This window comes from Haemaphysalis longicornis, unplaced genomic scaffold, assembly GCF_048455015.1.
Source record: "Haemaphysalis longicornis isolate Haplotype H1 unplaced genomic scaffold, Haemaphysalis longicornis Haplotype H1 scaffold_1, whole genome shotgun sequence".
NCBI lineage: Eukaryota > Metazoa > Arthropoda > Arachnida > Ixodida > Ixodidae > Haemaphysalis > Haemaphysalis longicornis.
This window is the reverse complement of record NW_027526203.1, coordinates 378,035,455-378,057,178: the sequence shown is the minus strand read 5'-3', so window position 1 is coordinate 378,057,178 and position 21,724 is coordinate 378,035,455. Positions and strand designations below refer to the sequence as shown.

Genomic DNA, 21,724 nt, shown 5'->3' with positions numbered 1-21,724 from the left:
GCACACGCTAATTAAGGGGTGCGCTGACAGCGCCGTATTTCCATTTTACTTGTCCTCGAAAGAATTTTTGTTCGCAATGTTTGTCACCCGCTTGGAGTACAAGTATTGGTTAGAGTGACAGTTCGCAGAAACAACAGAACAGCTTCTTGCGTATAACTTTTAATTACAATTAATATACAGGATTTGGTGTATACCTCTTTTAACTACCAGTATTTGTAAATGTGGGGGAAAAAAACGAACAACGCAGCAATCCCGTCCAGAACACAAGTCACAATGACAAGACGGACCAGAGCTACTACAGCCAGGTAAATCGCTAGAAACTATTTTTTTTCACCCATGCAAAATGTCAACCAATTGTGTTATATATGGACGATATCGAACGGCACCAGCTAAACAACTCCGAAGTTCATTTATTATAGCGGAAAACAATCATTGGCAGCATGCATTAAAAAAAGTGTAGAGGGGAGGACCCCCCATCCCCTATCTATTTCCAGGCAGCCCGAGCAACAGAGAACTAGTGTTCTCTTCTGCAAAATCCCTTTTTTCCCATTTAGCTTTCCCCCTCTGATTAGCACCAAAAGCAGCGGAGGCAGACTTGGGAGCCAAGCTGTACTGGACGCGCCACAGCTGTTATCCACTCTTTCGTCGATGCCGTGCACGACTGAAGGGCTACACATTTTCGTTTATGCACGCGGCAACACTGCACAGGCGCAAATGCATCGCCCTCGTACCAGCTGCACCTTCTGCCTTTCTTTTTTGTGCAGACGGCGAGAACAACAACAAAAGGGCAAAAATCTATCTGAATCCGTCCCAGCTTATAGCAGTTTTGCTTACTGCACACAAGGAAACCATGTTTTGTCGCAGCAGTGTCTACATGGTCATAAAACACGGGAACATAACAGAAAACAGGGGTAGAACATTGGCGGAGTCCCAAGTCCTGACAAGATGTTGTGTTCCCGCCGCAGTATCACCCTCACTCCCAGCGGATCAATCTGTGGGACGAATGTTGCAAACAAAATTCCTTCAAAGATATAAGCAAAATAGAAATGCGGTGTTGTTAGCACACCCCTTTAATAGCATGTGCCTTTTTAATGCGTCTTTCATAGGAGGCAGCTGATCATTTCAAGGGTTAGAAACAATGAATTAACGGGAATTCTTGTAAGCCTCAATGTTTCTGTCGTCCATAAAATCCGGATGTTCAAAGTGGGAGCACGGGAAGAAAGTAGCAAACAAGAGAAAAATGTGTTCTGACAAGTTGCACAGCTGTCGCCTGGACGACAAAAAGACGGCAGCTGACAACCACCCAAGAGCACGCTTTATCACGTGAAACCGCCGGGGCGCTCGGCCGTTTGAGCGGCGCGTAGTAGACGACGCGTCTCTAGCAAAGACAAGCACTGGCAAAAATGGACCCAGTAGCTACTCTACGGGTAAACTGAACTTGCTGGACACGTGCTAACGTGTATGCTTTCATAAGTCGAAAGAAAATTTTACCCGGACCTCACCGTAGTGCGATAAATGCAGCACGCGCGCAGCGACAAAAGCACGTGCCGAAGCGGCGGCAGCCACTGCGTACTCCCGCGGAGAGAAAGTGCAGCGCCACCCGGCGATCGTTCCGGAGCCTATTGGGTCCTCCAATAATGTAGTTCGGCTCTTCGCTTGTCCTGACCCAGCCAACTGGCGAAGATCAGGAGAAAGGCGCAATGGGGCAGACAAAGGAAGTCAAAGATGGAGCTCCGGTACTCACATCTGTGGTATTCGACCGCTCTAACCCAAAAGCCCCTTCCCTTGTCCTGCGCACCCGGACCAGCCCCCCCGGGGCCGCAAAAAACGGGCACGTCAGGGGGGTCCGCCGCGCCACCGCCGCGACACACCTGTCCCGCGACAAGAGATGTGCGGCCGCCGAAGAGAGAGAGGGAACCTTCCCCTCGCCTCAATGGTGGGTGACGAGGTATGGGGAATGCACCGGAGTCCGGGTTTCTCACAGCGGTTAGTTTTAAACGTGATGGCGACGGCAGTACAGCACAGTGGTGTAGAACAAAATTCTGGGCAAATGCATCCCTGAGCCTTGCGGAGCGCCGTGCAAGACGGTGGAGAAGCGCGAACTCCCACGGGACAGGTTCCTCGTCTCCGTCACTGGCCGCCTGGAACTTGTTTCGGCGACTCTCCGCCAGGTGCAAATGTCGCCTGCTCGAAGGTACTTTGAACGATGGTACCTAGTGTGCCCTGTGGTTACGAAGCATAGGATTTCACCTGGGTGATTTTAAGAGCTAGACTACTTATCTGGATCAAATTTGTGCAAAAAAAATTTGAGTGCAGTTGGCCTTTAATAGGCTACCTGATAGAAAAAATGCCTTTCATTTTGGCTGTTTAAAGTGTTTCATTGTTGTTAATGCTTCCCCTATCTAAAGAACTGGGAAAGGTCTGTGTCACACCTCCTTCAGATGTGTGCTTAGGCACCCTTCAAGGGCTACTGCAATTTGCTCTAGTGTGCATTAGCTTGTCAATCTCTAGTTTCTTGAGTCCATAAAAAGTGAGCAAGAAATAAAAATGAGAGAACTCCAGAGACTCTTGTTCTTTTTCTATTTCACCTGTTCATATTTAAAGGGGCCCTAAATAGTCTTCCCAAGGTCAGCATTTCAACCGCGCAATCGCTAGACTACGCCTTCACAACTGTGTATACCAAATATAACTCCTCTGCGTAAAGCAGGGGCCGCACAAACATGCAAAAAAGATCTTCCTTTCTTTTTTTGTTTACCTACCAATCCTCGTCGCCACACTGCCTGCCGTGCTCTGATGTAAATTTTTGACCCTGACACAGCCTCTATAACGCATGAAGCACTGAACAGCACGGCGCCGCTTTTGGTGGACCCCTTTGAATGCTGTAGCCAATCAGTGTTCCCGGCTCTAGGGAAAACGCGGGTGCACGTTGCAGTGGTTCCGACGAGGAGCACTCTGGCACGGCGTATCTTAGTAGGGACGAATGTCAATCGTTGACATCCATCATGAGTTTGTAGATATAGAGTGTTGTTTACAAGATATGAATAACGCTGAAAGGCGCGGAGCGTCTCTGCTGGCGGAAACACCGCTGCACATGCAATCGCGGCAAGCATCTGCCTGCACGGTGGAAAATGAGCCCACTGTGCGGTGCATGCACGACTCGGCATACACTGCAGCTAAAACTTGTTGCCAGCCACCAGAGCAGGATTATTGCTGAAAATCAGTTTACAATTGCATGAAAGGGGGTGATGGTTTGGTGAAAAATTGCGCTAGGAATTGTCGTCGGCGTGTCTTTGCAAAGCAATGACCGAATAACTGCAGCGATTCTAAGCCTTTCTGTGTGACCCAGCCTTGGAGGGACCTGTTTGCTGCGACAGCGCCGCATGCAGAAACGCTAGTTGGCTGCTAGTTGTCGGTGGAAATCTTCAATTATTGTCATGAGGGAGCATGTGGTGTTTAGGACCCCCTTATCTGGCCTTAAAATGCTCGTTTCCATTATTCTAAAACTGGCGTTCCGAGGCAAGCACGACCGGTGCAAGCAGCCAGGCTGGGGCGATGCCGGTGGCCCCCGCGCTGCGCATTAGGCGGAACATGCGCATCGGCTGCTAAAAAAAAAAAGTGTGATGTACCGCCGAGCGGAGCCAATGGCTGCGCGCACCTCGCTACGCAAGCACCTTGACCGGTATCTCTAGTTTGTTTTTCTCGCAGCTGGTCAGCTCAAAGCTTCAACAGTGCTTTGGAGGCATGAAGAAAGGGCAAATGCTCCAGGCCTTATTGCTGGCCCTTTTTAATGACTGACAACTCGGGTACTATTTAACACTTTTAAACCATTTTTGCACGAGAATGTTCCTTGGGTAGATTTCTAGCGGTTGCATGCGTAAAATCGCAAACTTTGGAACCCGTTTAGGGCCCCTTTAAAGGGACACTGAAGTGAATTTGTCAAGCTCCCGTTTTTGCTTGCACTGTGTAGAATGGCTCAAATTAGCACATTTTTCATTGTTTATCCAGTTGACTAGTCGGTAATTATTTTACAAAGCGCGAAAGAAGAAAAACTACCATGCGCGATTTGCGGCGGCCGCACCAACTAAAGGCTGTGACAACGGGAGGAGACACACCGTGATTGGACGATATCCAAGGTTAGCAATCAAACAAGTTTCGGTTTCGGTTCTGTAAAACAACATGCTTGACATCCGATGGCACCATTGGATGGGCATTCTCGATATCTCGGTAATCGGCGTACTGCGCTTCTGCCATGTTGTCGGCTGTAAAATGCATAAGATAAGCCTCCCAAGACGGTTTCGAATCGTAGCAATCACTAGCCGAGGCTTACGCAGTGGATGAACGCCCTCTGCGTCCCCGCAGACGCTCAAATGCCATGCGCTTTTCCCCATATTTGGAGCTTGCTTCACTCATGCCTGTATCGTAAAAAGCGTGTTCGCACCAGGCGATAGGTCTGTTGATTCCGGCCTGTGCCCACTGCCCGCAAGCTGTCGGTGCTTATGGCAACAGCACGCCAACGAGAACTTGCTAGCGCGCCAGTGTCAGCCTGCGCGCGTTCTGTGAACTAGTTCATGGAGCAATGATTGTTACGGCCAAAAAAAAAGGTGAACTCATTATAGAAAACATCGGCCGAAAATGAAAAACCAACTTATAAAAAAAAAAAGTGTACCCCCGGGGATTCGAATTGGTGACTTGCAAAACAGTTGCAATAACAAACCCAGCGCTCAAGACCACTCGGCCACGGGCGAGCGCTGCTGACCGTATAATGATAACCAGTTTACACTTTTATTTAGTTTTAGCATTTCAAGCAGCTTAGGTGCCTATTTGTTGTATTGCACTCGTGCAGTAAGCGTCCCCCAAGTTTTCACAATAGCTCACGTCTAGCAATTGCATTTCTTAGATAGAAAAGCGTTCGCAGATGCGTAGTCGTGCTGCTGGCCGCTGCGCTTGTTCGCCCAGCGCAAAAAAGCGCTTCCTGCACCCTAGTTTTACGGTGTACGGTAAAAGTATCAGTTCATTTTATTTCCTTTTAGTACCTGTATTGACTTCGCTGACTCTTCTCCCGCCTTCAAGTGGCCTTAGATTTTCCTACTGGCGTACCAGTCAGCGAAGCGTCGCATGTGCACTTGTGCGGCGCTTGTGTGAAATGACATTGACTTGGAGCTAGATACAGTGTACAAACTAAAAAAGTAAAGAAAGGCGCATTTTCCCATTCACAAACGTGTTGTGGCTTAGTTTCAACTGAGCGAGGAAATTGCGATGACCCGTCGGCGGACTAAACTCTGGGCCGACTGACTCTGTCAGATGGTCGGCGAGCAGTGCAGTAGCGCAGCCAATTGCCAGCTGATCTCCTCTTGACGTCACACGAAAACGCCACAGAAAATGGGCGAGGGTGCAGAGAGGAGGACAGCATTTTCAAATTGATTTTTCTACTTAATAAATTTGCGTAAACGCGCTCAGAGTGGCCGAAACAGGGCCTAGAGACTCCGGACTACAATTTGCGCTCGTAATCCCGCAATGTTTACAAATCACTTCAGTGTCCCTTTAAAGACTAACAAAAATTTCAATGTACTTGTTTCTACACCATATAGCTGTCATGCAAAGAATACTGTGTTGAGGGGAAGCTACCAAAAACACTTTGATTTTCCACTTAGGTTAGAAATTTGTGCAAAGGCGTTCAGTTTGCCTGCTGCAGGTTTAAAAGTAACAAATTTGTCGCACCTTCCTGCATTCCCTGTGCAAAAGTGATGCTGGGAACTTTGGATGGACAAAGTGGATGAGAACTCAATACTTTCTGCAGCATGCAGGCTTACAATAAGGTCAAACTAGGATCGTTGTTTTCGTGCACTTGAGCTATTTCATATGCCAAGCATTGCAGGATTCCATTTGCACCACACAAGCTACTAGTTACGCTGTTGTTCTTTTACTTTCAACCACAGGGGAAGCTAAATGGGAGTGTCGACTGTGGGTTTGGAATAATTATTTGTGTGCTCCAGTAGTGTCCATGGTGGGCCATGCACCCAGCTTTCACTTTGCTCTCTTTCTTGGCCACTCACTCCCTCATCATTGTTCTAACGCCTTGTTCACTTTCTTCAGAGACCTGCTTTCTTTCATTACGACATCTATCTCAAAAGATGCCAGACTCTGTGCATGGTCGTAAGATGCATTGATGCAAAACTGATGTGTGCCGTTGTGCACCATCATGTGTGCTTGGATCGTTAGTCCCCTGCCAGGGCATGCTCGATCTAAACATGAGGCCAGCTGCAGGATGTCGACTCAACCAGGCACATCTAAGGTGCAGTCATATGACAGCGATTTTGAAAACACCATACAAGGGATCTCCAATAGCAGTCAGACACCTCACACGTAATGTGTACTTGAAGGAGGAAATGTAAAAGTTGCTCCTTCGTATTTCCTTCCCTTATGCCATATGAATTTGTCATACATTTTTTCAGTTTACCAACAATGCTTTGAAGGGGCCATGAAGACAAAATACGAGTTAGGTTAATTTAAAATACTTCTTTTTCCCAATAACAATCGTACCAATTTTATTGCAAACTTCAAACAAATAATCGAGATATTAAAGAAAACATATAAAACCAGTGGTGACTCCCCAACCATTTTCCGGCGATTTTTGTGACCTCACGGAACCTTGTTTGTGTGATTGGTGGCTGCCAATCGAAGCCACCGCCAAGAAACATGACTGGATGAAGTGGGGCATCTAGTTCGATTTGGTCATATCACTTTAATGCTGGTGTGCAGTTAGCACACTGATGACTGTCTTTATAGTGCTGGCCCATGTTACATCACTCCGGCTTTTATTACGTAAATGTAGCATGAAATGTACTATGAAAGTTTGTCCATATTTCTTGCATTTCTTCTGTAAAACAACATCTTTTGTGGCTGGAGTGGACCTGATTGAGTTACCAAACGCTAATTCTATTAAATTGAACTAAGGTGTATATTGTCTTTATGGCACCTTTGAGAAGGTTCTCTACTGTCTGCGCCTGTGTGCTGGAACATGCAAGAGTCTGCATTTTTATCTTCACGTCATAAATGAATGTCACACACCATGGGATTTTATTTGGCATGGCCTGCCAGCATGCTGAGTCAACCAGTGAATATGAAATGCAACTTTTATATCATGCTAGGTGGCCAGACCCAAATGTTGACTGTCTCAGTGTGCTCGGGTAATAATTGTCAGTAACACAATAACATTGCTGGGCTCCAAAGAAACTATTGTGTCAAAAGTACATCCATTGTAGTAGATGACAAAAAGAGTGGTACTGGCGGCCTGTTCATTGGCAAAAGCAGTACTGCTGTAATGTGCGGGAAATGATAGGTATGAATGCCCATTTGCAGCGCCACCTACACTGTGTTTTACAAGTGGGAGACTTTTACAGAACTGTTCAGAAACCAAATTGGCTTCACCATTTATCTTCCTCCATGCTGCCAACATTTGGCGCCCACATAGACTCGGTTCACTTTGCATTTTTCTCAACTAGGGCTGCATTTCAACTCACGAGCAGCATGGTAAACAGCTTAGGCAGCAGTCTAATTAGACATCTGAAGCAACAAGAATTGGAACGGTGCAGTGGCCACCACCACAGGCGAAAACCTCGTAGCAGACTTGTTAAACAAACACAGGCAAGCTACTGTTTCGTAAGAGTCAAATACGATATTATAATAAACATTATGCAGCTCAAAATGTAAACAAATCTAGGCCCGCATGTTATAACTTACAAGAGACATTTTTCTTAAAGAACAAGTTTGTTTGTGAAGAACAAGGTGGCTTTGGCATTGTTTTTTAGTTTATACAGCGAAGTAGCCTTCATTGCCATTTTCATGAAGCAGTCTTTGTTGCTATCTTCACTAGAACTGGAATAGGGCTTAACGTGGCAGCCGATCCGCTGAGATGGCAACGAGGCCATCTAAGGGGGAAACTGGAACTCGGCTTAGGTGTGCTTGGTTAATGCTACACAAGAGTAGCCGGCATCGTTTATTGTGGCACAAATGACTTCGGGGTGCCGACTCGCAGTGCAGCCAAACTACTCAAGGGGTATTCTCTAAATCACTGCAGAGCGACAGAGTATTGCGTGTTCAGGTGTCTGTTGCTCTCTTCCCCCTTTTCTTTGGTGGCCAAGTGCATCACACCTGAAACCGACGCATGCCTTTCCTGCCCAGGGCTGTGCCTCTTGTTTGTCACCGTGAAACTGGATGCCATGTACTCCTTTGCTCGGACCAAGTGGAGGCTGACAACTGCGGTGCTGTGCGTGGCACTGGGCATGTTTGTCTTTGGCCAAGTGCTCACCATGTCCCTGATGGATGCCATCTCGGGCCAGGGCCGGGCTGCGGACGTTCAGCTGTGCACGGTGCCAAGAATCACTCGCCTCTTCTCCTATTTCACGAGGTCTACGACCAGCGACCTCTAGTTTGTTGGCTTTGGCCCTACAGCTCAAGGCACAGAGGTGACAAGTGGTTTTGAGGCTTAATGAGGGCTGCAATGACTGAAGTGCAGGCCACTTTTGCTGGCCTGCCTTTTATGCCATTTTTTGTGTGTGTGGCCTGCCTTTTATGCCATTTTTTTTTTTTCAAGCTGCATCGCCACTTGCACTGACACTAGACCTTGGGTTGCACTTTGAGATAACTGCCTAAGGGATGTACGAGACATTACTTTACGTATGGAATTTCTTTATTTCCGCACATTGCACTAAGGCCACCCTGGCTGTGATGCAATTCTAGTCCATATTTCGGCAATCCTGTGAACTTCAGCTGCTCATAGGCAATGCTAGAAATCGTTTTGAGATTGCGACAGTACGTATGCTTACAGCTTGTTATGTAATCTGACAACTTTGCTCGCAACCTTTTAACTTAGCCAGCTGGGCCTCCTTTTTGTTATCTCTGTGGTTTTACTTTGTCACGTGCCTTTCAAAAAGTGCCGTGACATGGCTACAACTTTTGATGTATTCACTGAGCTGGTTGCTATAGAGTTGCTCATTTGTTATGAGTCACCATTTGGTTTTGCCAAGTGGTCTGGAGTGTAATACAACTCTTGTGCAATTGGGAGGTACTTAGTCCTTATGCACCTTGTAACAACTCCTGAAGATGGCCTCCTGTTACAACACTGCTCATCGAGCAAAGGTCATTGTATACCGCTCTTGTACTTTTTAAATTGCTTCATTGCAGATTTACATTGCAATCTAAGGAATAGCAAATTATTATGTTTTTGTATTGTATGTGTACACTATGCTCTATGCAATAGTTCTAATTCTGCAGTTTTCCTACGAGAGATTCTTATAGCGTGGTTATTTCACACTATTTATATCTTTACTCCTATAGAGGAGAGGACAGATGGGTTGGTGTTGCACACACACTGGAGTGTTTGAAAGGGTAGTGAAGGGTATGCTGAAATTCTGCTCTTATGAGCAGTACTTTCATTTAAAAGTACCTTAAAATTTGCCATCAGAATAGATAGCAAAAAAGCCATAATTCGGCTGTAGCCTTTGCCAGACCCCAGCGATGACACAGTCAGTGCAGACAAAGGTAGTACCCGCCGTGGTGGCTCAGTAGCTAAGGCGTTGTGCGGCTGAGCACAAGGCCGCGGTTTCATTTCCCGGCTGCGGTGGCTGCTTTTCTGATGGAGGCGAAAAGCAAAAGCGCCCGTGTGTATGAGATTTCGGCGCACGTTAAAGATCCCCAGGCGGTCAAAATTAATCCGGAGCCCTCCACTACGGCGCGCCTCATCGGCTGCGTTGCGTCGGCGCGTTAAACCCTACGATCATCATCATCAGACAAAGGTAGCAAAGTGTTTAGGCGTACCCAAGTCTCTCTAAGACCCTCTCTGACACTCCTTTTCCCCACTCCTACAAAGCCTAATCTAGATGCTGTGTTACGTTTGTGCAGATCTCTTGGTGCAAGTACTAGTGTTTAATTGTTGCAACATGTGGAACATATGGGTAGAGTGAAAGAATGTTTATTCTCCACATTGCCATTATGCTCTAATGTGTTCGTGTATTTGAGATGTGCTTCATTGTCAGCCTAACACATGACCAAGTTGGCTGGAGATGATGTATTGTGTGTGTCGCCAATGTAGCACACAGTTGGTGGTCTATCTGCGCTGTCAATGAATTATCGATTGGGAAAATTGCAAGCGCCGGCCAAAAGGGGACTCATTTTACATGCATGACATAGTAGGCATGATGTCATAGCTGCATAGCATAGCAGACCTCTTGCAGTATGACAAGTGCTTTTTCACAGAAAACCAGTGCCACTTATTTAAAAATTTGGCATTTGGTAGCTTCATATTAGGAGAAAATCGCCATTACAAAATTTGAACACTGAAACGATAGGGAATCACAAATACTATACCCTTTATTTTAGTTCGTAATGTGCTGTGTGTTTGGGACAGAATACTCATGATTTTAGTGTGATGACATGCTGTGTGTTTGGGTGGAAATTCTACAAACAGTATTTTATATATACGAGCATGAGTGCTTGCAACTTTTTTGCTGAACATGGGAAGAATAAGTGTATATTACCGCTTGCTGCTATTATTAATTCTGACGGCTATTATCTCAACTCCTTTGACTCATGAGCAAAAGATAGTTCTCGGAATATTTGTTGGAAAAAATTTTTAATCTCGCAATAACGTGTGGGGTAAATTTGCCTTTTAAAAAGCTGCCAACATTACCATGAAAATTGTGTGCTTGGAGGATGAGAACTTGTGTCGCATGCAATGCAATCGCTCTAGAGCCTCCACTCTGCAGCACGTGTGCAGCTGCAGTAATAATGCCAGCGGCTCTCTGGAGATAAAACGTCTGTCGCTGGCCTTACATTTGCCCACTATCAATAGACAGTGGGCCTGTGTGTGTCCTATGAGACTTGCTTGCAGCCTGAGAGTATAGTGTTGCAGTAAAAAGAACGATATTTGACGTTGTAAACATTCGCAAATGGTTTAAACTTGACTAAAATTTAATGGCACTAACTGAACTAAGCAGTTATTGTCGGTCAGGACAGCTGGATGTCAGCCATTGTTTTGCAATTACCAACAACGGACAAAGTTATTTTTGCACGGAAACAAGATACTACTATTACTTGGTAACTTGCACTCACTTACAATTGTGGGAATTTTTGGTATAAGAGTTGAAAACCAAATTTTTAAATCTTTGGATTTAATGAAAAAATTGTGATTCCATTTTCAATTTTGCAAAATTTTAGAAAGCAGCTGACTTGGGAAGTAATTTCGCATATACATTGTACTCGGATGCTTTGGCATGAATGATGTCCTACTTTCATTGTGGTGTAATAACATGCCGTGCATAGGAGCCAAAATGCTGTGTTGTAGCAGTTGTTATGTTTGGCTACATATTTTGCTTTCGCACCACTTTTTTAGCTTATAAATCTCTTAAAGGCTATTTTATTATAATTACAGTATATTTTTGTGTTACAAACAAATACAATTATGGATTGAGATTATTCTACGTATATATTTACATATGTTTACTTTGTGTGTGCACCTGAAGTACTGTATCTGCTAATAAAGTGCCCGAAACTCATTTCCTTAGGGCTCATCGTTGTTTGGCTCAGCGTGGAAACTTGTCAGGCATAAATTTAGATGAGTAGGTGGTTTATTACGTCTGAGTTGCAGTCTGGTGGAAGAAAGGAGAAGGTAAATCCTTTCAAATCCCCATTCCACATTGCTCGCTATAAATTTTTCTGTTTTGCGTCCACTTGCAATTTTTGTTGTTTAATCTGAAGTAAGCAGTCACAGTTGCAAGAGAATGACACCAATTGGACCTAAGCTGCAGAGTTTTGTAAATACTAATTTCCTTGTCTATTCATGTGTACATGTTTTGATGGACCTAAACACAAAGTTGCCAGGATCAAGACAGTTTTTTGGTAGCAGTAAGCTGGTTCGGTGCCTGTGGAATGACTTATTAGAATGCTATTCAACATATGTTGTCATTGTCACTGTCAGCTTCTAAAAGCGGACAGGTAACGTAGGAACTTGGCAAGGGGCAAGTGGGGTGCACATATGTGTACTTTTGTGTGGTTGCTGGAAGCTGATAATTTCTCAGTGTTTAGGCATGACCGTCTCACTTTTGTCATAACAGTGCATTGCTACTAAAAGGCTATGTAAAGATTGGATTTTTTGGCATCTGTCTTTTTTTAATTCGGCAGGCACTTACTGTTGGTGTTTATTGGTGCATATTTTTTTTTACACAGCAATCGTTTCTTTTTTGTTTTTTACTTTTTTGTCTTGAAAAATTGCTCACACAGATTCAAGTACGGAAGCCTGCATTATGTAACAATGAAACTTTATTGTCATGAAGGCCATTGACAAAACGATGGGTTAACTACATGCACGTGTATACACAAAAGGGTTCTTGCCACACTGTTTAGCTGTTACTCAGATCCATATTAATTGAAAGATTTCCAACTCGGAACAACACTCGTGCCAATTTTAACTCGACCCTCGAACGAATAAGCTCAGCAATAACGAAAATATCAGTCAGTGGCAACTCGCCGCTAGCTTGGACATGTTTTGTAAGATGGGGTGGACACAAATGTTTGCCTGTACCTTTGTTTTGTCGGTAAATGTTGTTGCTGCACTACACAAAAGGGCTGCATACATCAGGCAGCATAGCTCACATGAGCCGTGACTCACCAGTGACACGTGATGCACTGGGCATCAAAGCTACACAATCAAAATTAAATGCAAGCCAGCATCCAATTTAGAGCAAAGCCAGTGCCGCCCATGCCATTAACGTAAAGTCCCTCCACCTAAGTAGTAGTACCACTGTAGGCAAAGTATACACACATGTACATAATTGAACAGCACTTGCGGGATATTTTACAGGGACAGCTATGGGGGGTACTTTTGGTCGCCATGAATCCATCAGTGTGGCTCCACCACTCTGTGTGCATTGCTGTGATATTATCACATAGCCAGGGATGACACAGGGTTCTTGAAGGAGTGAAGTTTATTGGAGCAAACTTGTGCTCTGCAGTGAACTTAAAGAATGCACAAATTTCCTGAAGCAGTAAACAAAGCGGCATGCACTGACGATCATTGACAAATCGAATGCCACAGCATTTGCTCTGCATGCATTTGTCTAAGGACACTTCTCTTTTTTAGAACCACCTAATTAGATCAGAAACATTGTCGCTCAAACAAGACCATTCAAGTTAGTGACTTCAAGGTAACACCCTTTCCCTAACAAACAAGATCGACTAGCATGGTTGTGGCAATATCATGGCACGTTCACTGCTGAGCACAGATACGAAAATTGGAATGCTTTCTTTGCCACTTACTGGGAAGTAATGGTTGAGTACCTTTGCCACAAAACCTCCAAAATAAATTTACAACCACACTATTGGCCTTCAGTCCCCAGCAGCTGTATTGCCCCTACCCAAAACGGCAGGAAGGCAATGCGAAGAATCTCTGGGTGCAGGCAGGCCGCCACGGGAGATTATTTATTGCTACATTCAGTGCTTGAACATTTTTAAGCAAAGCCAGTTTATCAGTTCTTTTACATGAGCTATCTGGTATCCGATGGGACATAATAGGTTGTGACAGGTAAGAAAGGTTGGTGAGGGATTTCTAGTGCTCCTTCTCACAGGAGATATTTTCTGTTACCATAGGCCAGGGGTTCTCAAGCATGTTGGTCCCAGGGAACCCTGCTAAGTTCCGTTAAGTGCCAAGGAACCCCCCCTCCCCCTCTCCCGCCATTTTTCATTCCGTTCATGCTACATTAACGTGCAATAAATTCAAAAGCAAGCAAAGGTATCGTTTTTTTCCCGTCGACTTTACGCGAATGCGTACGCTAGCGGCACCTATCTCCAAACAGGAGAAATGCGCATGGGGGTAATATAAGACCGAGATTCAAGTGCAATAGTTTAACCACGTGGCCCGTTTTTGAAGTCTGGGTGGCTACAAGCTGCTGGCGAGATTTTTTGCGCAGCTCGCGCGTTTCTGTTATGCGCCGAGATGTGCTTACTGACACTCGGGCGTGAATAATGGAGGTTCCTTAGATCGATCGCACCTCAAGTTCACCATATAAGACTTTGCGACTGCGGAACAGTGGAACCCTGAGGAGGGGCCTGCGGAACCCCAAGGTTCCGCGGAACCCACTTTAAGAAACCATGCCATAGGCATTCTGGAACACATCAGTGAAGGTTAGGGTTCTTAGTAGGGGTGTGCGAATATTCGAAAATTTCGAATCTTACTCGAATATTGAATATGTTATATTCGTATCACTTCGAAAACTATGTATTCGAAACATTTCGAATACTCGAATGGGTTCGAATAATCGGGTATTACCGAATATTTGGATTGATTAGTTTAAGGGAGGGACGTGGCTTTCAACTTCAGAAAAATGACCGAAGTATCGTTTTTTTATTAAAGCCAAATATTCGGCTTCTATGTTTTCTATCGTGTGCATTTGCAAAGTTTTTCCGCTGAAAACCGTCGCAAATTGGCATAAAAATAATTTTGTCAGCCGCGGTGACAGAATGTCAGCACAAAAGGGCGAAAAAAAACCGGCAATTTTCAGAGTGCTGTATCTTTGCAACGGTGCCTCCGGGCGCGGCCATTTTGGTACCATTGGATTGGCCGAGCGATCCCTTTCCGCCCCTGCCCGTCTCTTCGTTCATTCACAAACGCGCGAACAACAGAAAAAGAAAGACGCACAAATGAAGCCAGAAATAGAAGCTGAAGCGTGGTTGGCCTTCCGGTCGGCGCGCGTTGAAACTGCCCTCCTGATTGGGCGTCGCTGCGACAATGCAAAAAGGCGGCCGCCTGAACTGCGTAGTGCGCGTGTCTGAGTTCATTCGCGCTGTTTCGCTCGGCCAAGTTTCTGTTCAGTCATTTTATCTGCTGTGGTATTCAACACGGACATTATCATGATGGGAATGCCTGAGATGTTGCGTGGCTCGAAAGGTGGAGGTCATCGAACGCTTTGTGGTGCACGTGACTTTATTCCGGAGGGTGAAACGCGGTGTGCGCGCTTGTGATAGCGGTTCGCGAATTGAACTTTTCGTCTGATTTGCGATGCTTACACGCTTCGTTATTGCTAAGCTAGACAGTAGACTCACTAGCATTGGGAATGAAACGGCCGGTGCGTCAACAGCTGCGGCGCGCATGGTGTAGCTACTGCGCCTTGGAGCATCGCCTGACTGCGCAACCGGGTGCGATTGAACGCCAGTAGTTGTAATTAATGCCCGAGCCTGACGAGCCATGTCAGAGATAAACAAACTATGACATGCAAGCCCCGCGATGCTGGCGAGCCTTATCGCTTTCTTGCGCTATGTTTCCCACGGTGCACTTCGAGTAATCATGCAAGCAGGTCTGAGTTGGGAATAAAAACGTGTTGAGGGCACTAAAAATGTACCGTACTGTCATTGAATTTAACAAATACAATTTTTTAGGGAAACTATTAACACCAATGCCTACATTAATAGTTTAGTGCATATGGCTGCCCTGCGAGGAATATTGGATGCCCTGAATTTCAAGAGTACTAAAAAATGTGCACGTATTGAAGTTCGAGTTATGCAGAATATTATACCAAGCTTCAAAGAAGCTCATTTGTGTCCTTGTGGTATGTAAACATGTGGCAATGAACACCTGAACGTACTTAAGCTGCTGCTCCAGGCAAGGTTATAAAGCATAAAAAAGTAAAAACTCAGTATTTAAGTAAAAACAAAGAGTGTTTCACTTGTTGCCATGGTGACAACACTGCATAGGGAAGTTGTCCAGTGCAATACAAACAACCAGCTAACCTACTTTGCATTAAAAGCCATCTCCCCCTCGTTTGGTCCGCAAACTGGGCTATGTAGTCTTCCCGGAGGAGCTGAAAATGATGTTTTATGGAAAGAAAAAGGCTGCAAAAGGCACTCCAATTTCAAGCAAGGCCTTCCAGTAGCCCCGCGTTCAAAAACGGACACGAAACGCTACAACCCTAGCGGCTTTTGATGGATGAAACCTATGTTGCCACTTAGGCAGCCGTTTTCTCAAAACAGTTTCTTTTGCCACCTACGTGTCATGTTCCAATGATTTCTTCGTGACTGCCAGGTCTATTTTTGGTTCCGTTCTTTGTGTTACATTCCTTGATGAACAGTTCAGGTCACGACACTCTTGGTTTTTCAGCTTGGCTTTTTTTGCTAATTGCCTTCAGCATCACGAATGCAAGGCACCGATGGAAAAAAAAAGAAAAAAGGCTTTCGTTCTGATTTTGTTTTCTCCCCAGTGTAAGCTGGGCTGCTTCCTTCTTTGTGGCATCCGTTCTTCTAGACACTAAGAAATGCAGATTCCTCAAAACATAAACACGAAACACGGTCTTAAAAACATGCACTCGCAGTTTGTAAGACCATGTAGCAGTGCCTGATGCAGAAACAAAAAGTCGAAATAAAGACCATACCTCTGTTTTTAAGAGGCATTCGTTTGAGTGATGATAAGCAAAGAATGATTGAAAGCTAGTTTGCGATATGGTTGGATTCATACGTTTTGTTTATAGTGTGGTGTTGCTTTAGTGCAGATTTTTGCGGCTCCCACGACATACGTTATGAGCAGTCTACACTGTAGTAGCAGCATCCTAATTGATAAGGAAGGCCCAAGGCCAGTTTGGGAAATGGTAGTGAGGGAGGAAAATGCAGCTGCTTCTAAGAAGACATAACAGCTTTGCAGGGACCAGAATCGACCCCAGCTACATTGCCCATGCTACGTTACTTTTGATGGAAAATGCTAATCCTGTCTTGTGCAGTAGGGATTTGTTTATGGTGTAATAGTATACCGGAGTGCTATGGGTGCGTCAAAAGATCTAGGGATATCTGAGCGATGTTGCAAAAAGAACAAACAATCCTAAAGGTCTGCAGGCATATGTCAGTATATTGTGGAACAAACATTTAAGTTGGGTGATATCCATGATATCCATTTTCGGATACAGTGTCGAGTATAAGTGGCATTGGCAAGGAGCTCATTGAGAACTTCACCAGCCCGTGGCAGGGGATCGAGGGATGCTGGTCATGTATGAACACAATAAGTAGTGCAAAAAAATAATACACGACAACGAGTACTTAGGACAGGCGCCTCAAACACGCCCAGCAACAATTTATTCTTCAGGGGTGGTACCAGAGCAGCTATTCTTTTTGTTCCGCTTATCATGAAGTAACTGCAGGGAAGGAGGCAGTGGTGTCGGAGACGCCGCAATGGGAACCAGCGGAGGTGGGAAGAGTGCACTCTCCTGTGATGTGGGATGTATGGCCTGGTTACCCGAGCAAGCTGTCTTGTGGCAGGGAACCAAATAATTCCATACAGATACCCCGTTGCGATGAAGTAGGGCAACTTAGGACAGGATCTGCTGTGTAAGGGGGTGTAGGGATGATGGGTGTGAGAGCTCCTGAATTATGCTGAAGGATTCTGTGAGGATACGAATGTGAGGTGGAGGCGTCTGGGAGGCATCAAAGCTTATGTGGTTGAGGGCGCCAGTCACAGCATGGAGCTCAGCGTTAAAGCGCATAGCAACTTTTTCATGACCCTGCGTCTGCATGATGTAATATTTTCGTGTTTGTCTCGAAATGCAAATATTTAGTTACATACCTAACTGCATCACTTTGTACAAATTTACTTTTTTTGTGAACAAATAAGTTTGTTCAAGTTATATTTGTAGAAGATGACATTTACTGTAAGTCTAGGTGCATAAACTATGAACCCTCTGCACATCCACACAGGCTGAGGTAGGAAACATGCAATCACACATGCACGCACACGCATACATGGCTCACAAAGAACTGGTAGTAGTATGTGCTGTAATACCCCTGTTACACGGGCACTTTCAATCCGGATTGAAGCGAAGCACGATTGACTTTTCGAGTGCACTTGACACACCGCTGCTGCTACACGGCACGTTTCAATCCCGATTGAGAAGTTGCGCCAGTTGCACTCACGCACGCCAGATGCCGCCAAAAAATCTTCTTTGCGGCCGGCGTCTGGTAACTTTGCGCAGCCGTAGGTATACTAACTATATAAATGTTCCCACACACTTAGTATTTGGGTCAAGTTATTTGATACAATTTGTGGCGCTAGTTGAAGTCATCAACTTCTGTGCCATTAGTCAGTGGGGACGAGAGTATCACTGGTTTCGTCCAATCTCGCTTGGGAAACCAAGCTTGAGTTCAAGCGGGATCGCCCTTGATCGCAATCGGAACTGCCGTGTAGCAGTGCCCGATCCGGATTGAGCTCGATCCGGATCGACTCAATCGCGTTTGAAAGTTCCCGTATGGCAGGGATATTAATTATTAATTGGCGCAAGGGCAACTTAGCCAAAAGAGCGCCAATTGTACGTTTTGTACACATCTTTAGGCGTGTAATTTAAATAAAATTGTTAAAATGGTGTCAGGGGCCATCGGCTCACAAAGAACTGAGTTTTAAAGCAAAGCTTTCTAGCTCTATCAGCCAACGGTTCTTTCGTGGCGTGTGGGACAACAAACTCCCAATGCGGTGAAGCCGGCGTCGGGGATAGGGGGTGGGGGGGATGGCGCGGCGAATTTACCCAGTGTTCCCCGCGTGGAAGTACCTGCTCGCCGCCGCCGGCGTCGGTGGTACGGCTTTGTCGTCTGCTTTAGCGATGGTTGTTTTGGGCCTGTTTTGGAGCAGCTTCGCGTCCATCGCGCGCTGCCTTCGCATGGCTTGATTAACTTGTTCGACAGCACCTCCAGGGTAACCCACACTCGACGGAATTAAGTGGTCATACGGCAAACATACGTTGAGGATTGGTTTGGGCGGGAAAACAAAATGTACAACCCACATACAGACATCTGGCCGCTAGAGAAACGCTACCTTTTGCACACTGCTTGCCACGAATGGGACTCCGTTTTCTAAATTGGTGAATACCAATTTGGTTGTGTTTTAAGAGGTATTACAAAACGTCAAAGCAGCAACTGGTTCTGATAAATAGCGGTTATAAAAGTTCCCTCAGCTTTCTCGCAATTATCAAACTTACTAAGATAACTATAAATGCATATCACTATAACCTCACATGCTGAATTGTTTCGGTGTCTGGGCTTGTGTCGCGCGGTGGTGTAGCCCCAAGCTAGCACATCAGGATGGCTAGGTTCCTCTGTCTCGCCCTTCAAAAGATGCTGCTCTCCGTTTTTCTTTCTCCCGACTCGCGGCCGGGCTACAGCTGCGGCGTCCGCCGCTCTGGCCGTGGCCGACGCTGGTGCTGCGTTCGTGACGCCGCCCCCGCGAATTCCAGTTAACGGCTGGCAGAATCTCTGGTTTCACTCTTTGTAGAGCCACGTGTGTGAATTCAAGTGACGTCGTGTGGTGAATTGTTGTGAGGGTCGTTTAAAGCTTTGATCCAACCACCTTCACAGCGGCGTGGATTGGAGCCTTTTTTTTTTTTTTTTTTTTGGGGGGGGGGGGCGTTTTTCTTTTCTGCGTTGTGTTCTAAGAGCGTCCTGTGTCGATGTTTTCCCCCCTTAATTTTAGAGTAATCACATGAACCAGTTTTACAAACAGCAAGTTTTCTTAGGCGTAGTTGCAGACCGCTACCTATTTGCGCGCCCCTGACGCGCCTGTGATAAATATCATGCGATTGCGCGCTTCCGTTGACCAATAGAGCGATCAACTGGAAGCACATATAGCATGACATTCTTTGTTTGGAAAGAAGGCAGAAATCGGGATTTTTTTCTTTCCTGGCGATATGACCATACAGGCGGTGTTGGAGAGCAGGCTTGGTTAGAGTCAGTAGTATTAACTCTATGTTGGTTAGTGAGTCCGAGACTGAATCGAAGAGCCCCGTCAGCAGTCATGTTTGTTTTTCCCGCGTTTGCAAACCTGCGCTACTTGCTGCGAAAGTAACAGTTTTGCAATGACACAATATTAGAAAATTATGGTAGTAATAAATTGATTAAAAACAATGTTTTAGTGATTATTTGTACAATTCACTTGGTTGTACAGTTCACGAGCGCCACAATGTCCTAAAATGTGAAATCTAGGCAGGCCTAATTACGGTTGGGCTGGCCAGCGCCTCCTCTACAGTTTTTTTTTTCAGTGCCTGGCGAAAGAACCGAAAATACACGGGCCGGCGCCGTCGGCGCTAGTGCATGGCCCCGCCGCTACGCGGCGCAGGTTTACGCGTCCGGCGCGTCGTTCAAACACGCTTGACCGCAATGACCCCACGTTTGCCGCGTTAGCGACGCCGCGAGTTTCAAAAGTTGCTAATGCGAAAACAAAGCAGAGATCACTCCAAAGGCGTGTAAAGGGAGTAACCAACCACACAATGCGTTTATTTCTCAGATTATTAAAGTTTAAAATAGAAAATCAGCCGAAACAGATGCAGTAAAACACATATATGGTTTGGGAAAAACAAAAGAGCAAAACATTTTCCTACTCTCTTTAGCACACTGAGTTCAAAGTTCGAGGTACTTGAGGATATTCATTGCTAGGTGCGTGCAGACTGCCTTTCGGTGATTCGTGCACAGTTCGAGGTACTTTCTTGGCAACGCTTTTTTTTTTTTTTGTGATGAACTGGAAAGCATCATGCCTGTTTGTGACGCCGAACGCATAGTTCACGAGGAGAGGCACGCACCGCGATCAGCTTCATTAACTTGGCCTCTGCTGCGCGTGCACTTGAGTAGCTTGGAGCTACAAAGAATGGTAACTGCGTTGTCCACCAGTGTGCTAAGGGGTCTTGGCAGTGTTGGGTTCTCCTTGAGTGCTTGCTCAGAAAAAAGTCGCGAAGTGTCGAGCGCGAATAGTAACTGGTATGAGGGGTAAATGAGTCCACCCTGTGGCCCCCGTCCTGGTTGCGGGTGAATGTGAACAGGGGTTGGTTCGTTCCAGGCTTTGTAGAAAAGACGTCACAACTCTCACAATTCGATCTGCTCGTGATTCTGGTAACGTAACCAGGTCCGACATACACTGTTGCTGATAGCTGCAGTGAAGGCAGCTGAGAAGAGCATATCTTCAAAGTGATGTGCAGAGCTTGTGAAGAGCATATCATGAAAGTTGAGAGTTTGTCTGAGAAGAAGTTGGCGGTGGCGGGGACTCAGAAGGCGGCAACTGAGACATCACAGGTTCACTGCAGCTGTTTCTTGGGCGTGAGCGACATTCGAAAGAGTATTCAATGTTGCGATTGCAGTTTTGAGCATTTTCTTAACTCCCGAGAAGTGCAGCACGAACATCCAAAACGTCGTTGTTCCAAAAAGCGACTCAGATGCTGTTGAAGTTGCGAGTCAGCACGAACATGAAGTTCTTGGTTTTCAGGAGGTACCTCATAAGGAAACATTAAGTATAGGTGGTGATTTAAAAAAAAAATGGCTCCAATCCACGTGGTGAAGGTGGTTGGAAGGCAACTCACAGCAATTTACCACGTGACGTCACTTGAATTCACACACGTGGCTCTATAAAGAGTGAAACCAGAGATTCTGCCAGCCGTTACCTGGAATTCGCGGGGACGGCGTCCCGAACGCAGCAGCAGCGTCGGCCACGGCCAGGCTATAGAGCGGCGGACGCTGCCGCTGTAGCCGGGCCGTGAGTCGGGAAGAAAAACAGAGAGGAACGTCTTTCGAAGGGTGAGACAGAGGAACCTAGCCATCCTGATGTGTTAGCTTGGGGCTTCACCACCACGCGACACAAGCCCAGACCCCGAAACAATTCAGCGTGAGCTTACAGTGATATGCATTTATACCGATTTAAACTAGTTACCTTAGTAAGTTTGAGAAT

The 21,724-nt window shown here is 45.7% G+C and overlaps 1 protein-coding gene across 1 annotated transcript in view; it reads left to right on the top strand.

Moving 5' to 3' along the window:
- The window catches only part of LOC144155146 (sodium-coupled neutral amino acid transporter 7-like), a 37,017-nt gene extending 25,465 nt beyond the window's left edge, over positions 1–11,552 (top strand). The window contains exon 8 of the mRNA XM_077686414.1: positions 8,182–11,552. Coding sequence (XP_077542540.1) covers positions 8,182–8,429 — 248 coding nt within the window. The 3' untranslated portion in view covers positions 8,430–11,552. The remainder of the gene's footprint in view (positions 1–8,181) is intronic.
- The last annotated feature ends 10,172 nt before the right edge of the window (positions 11,553–21,724 follow it).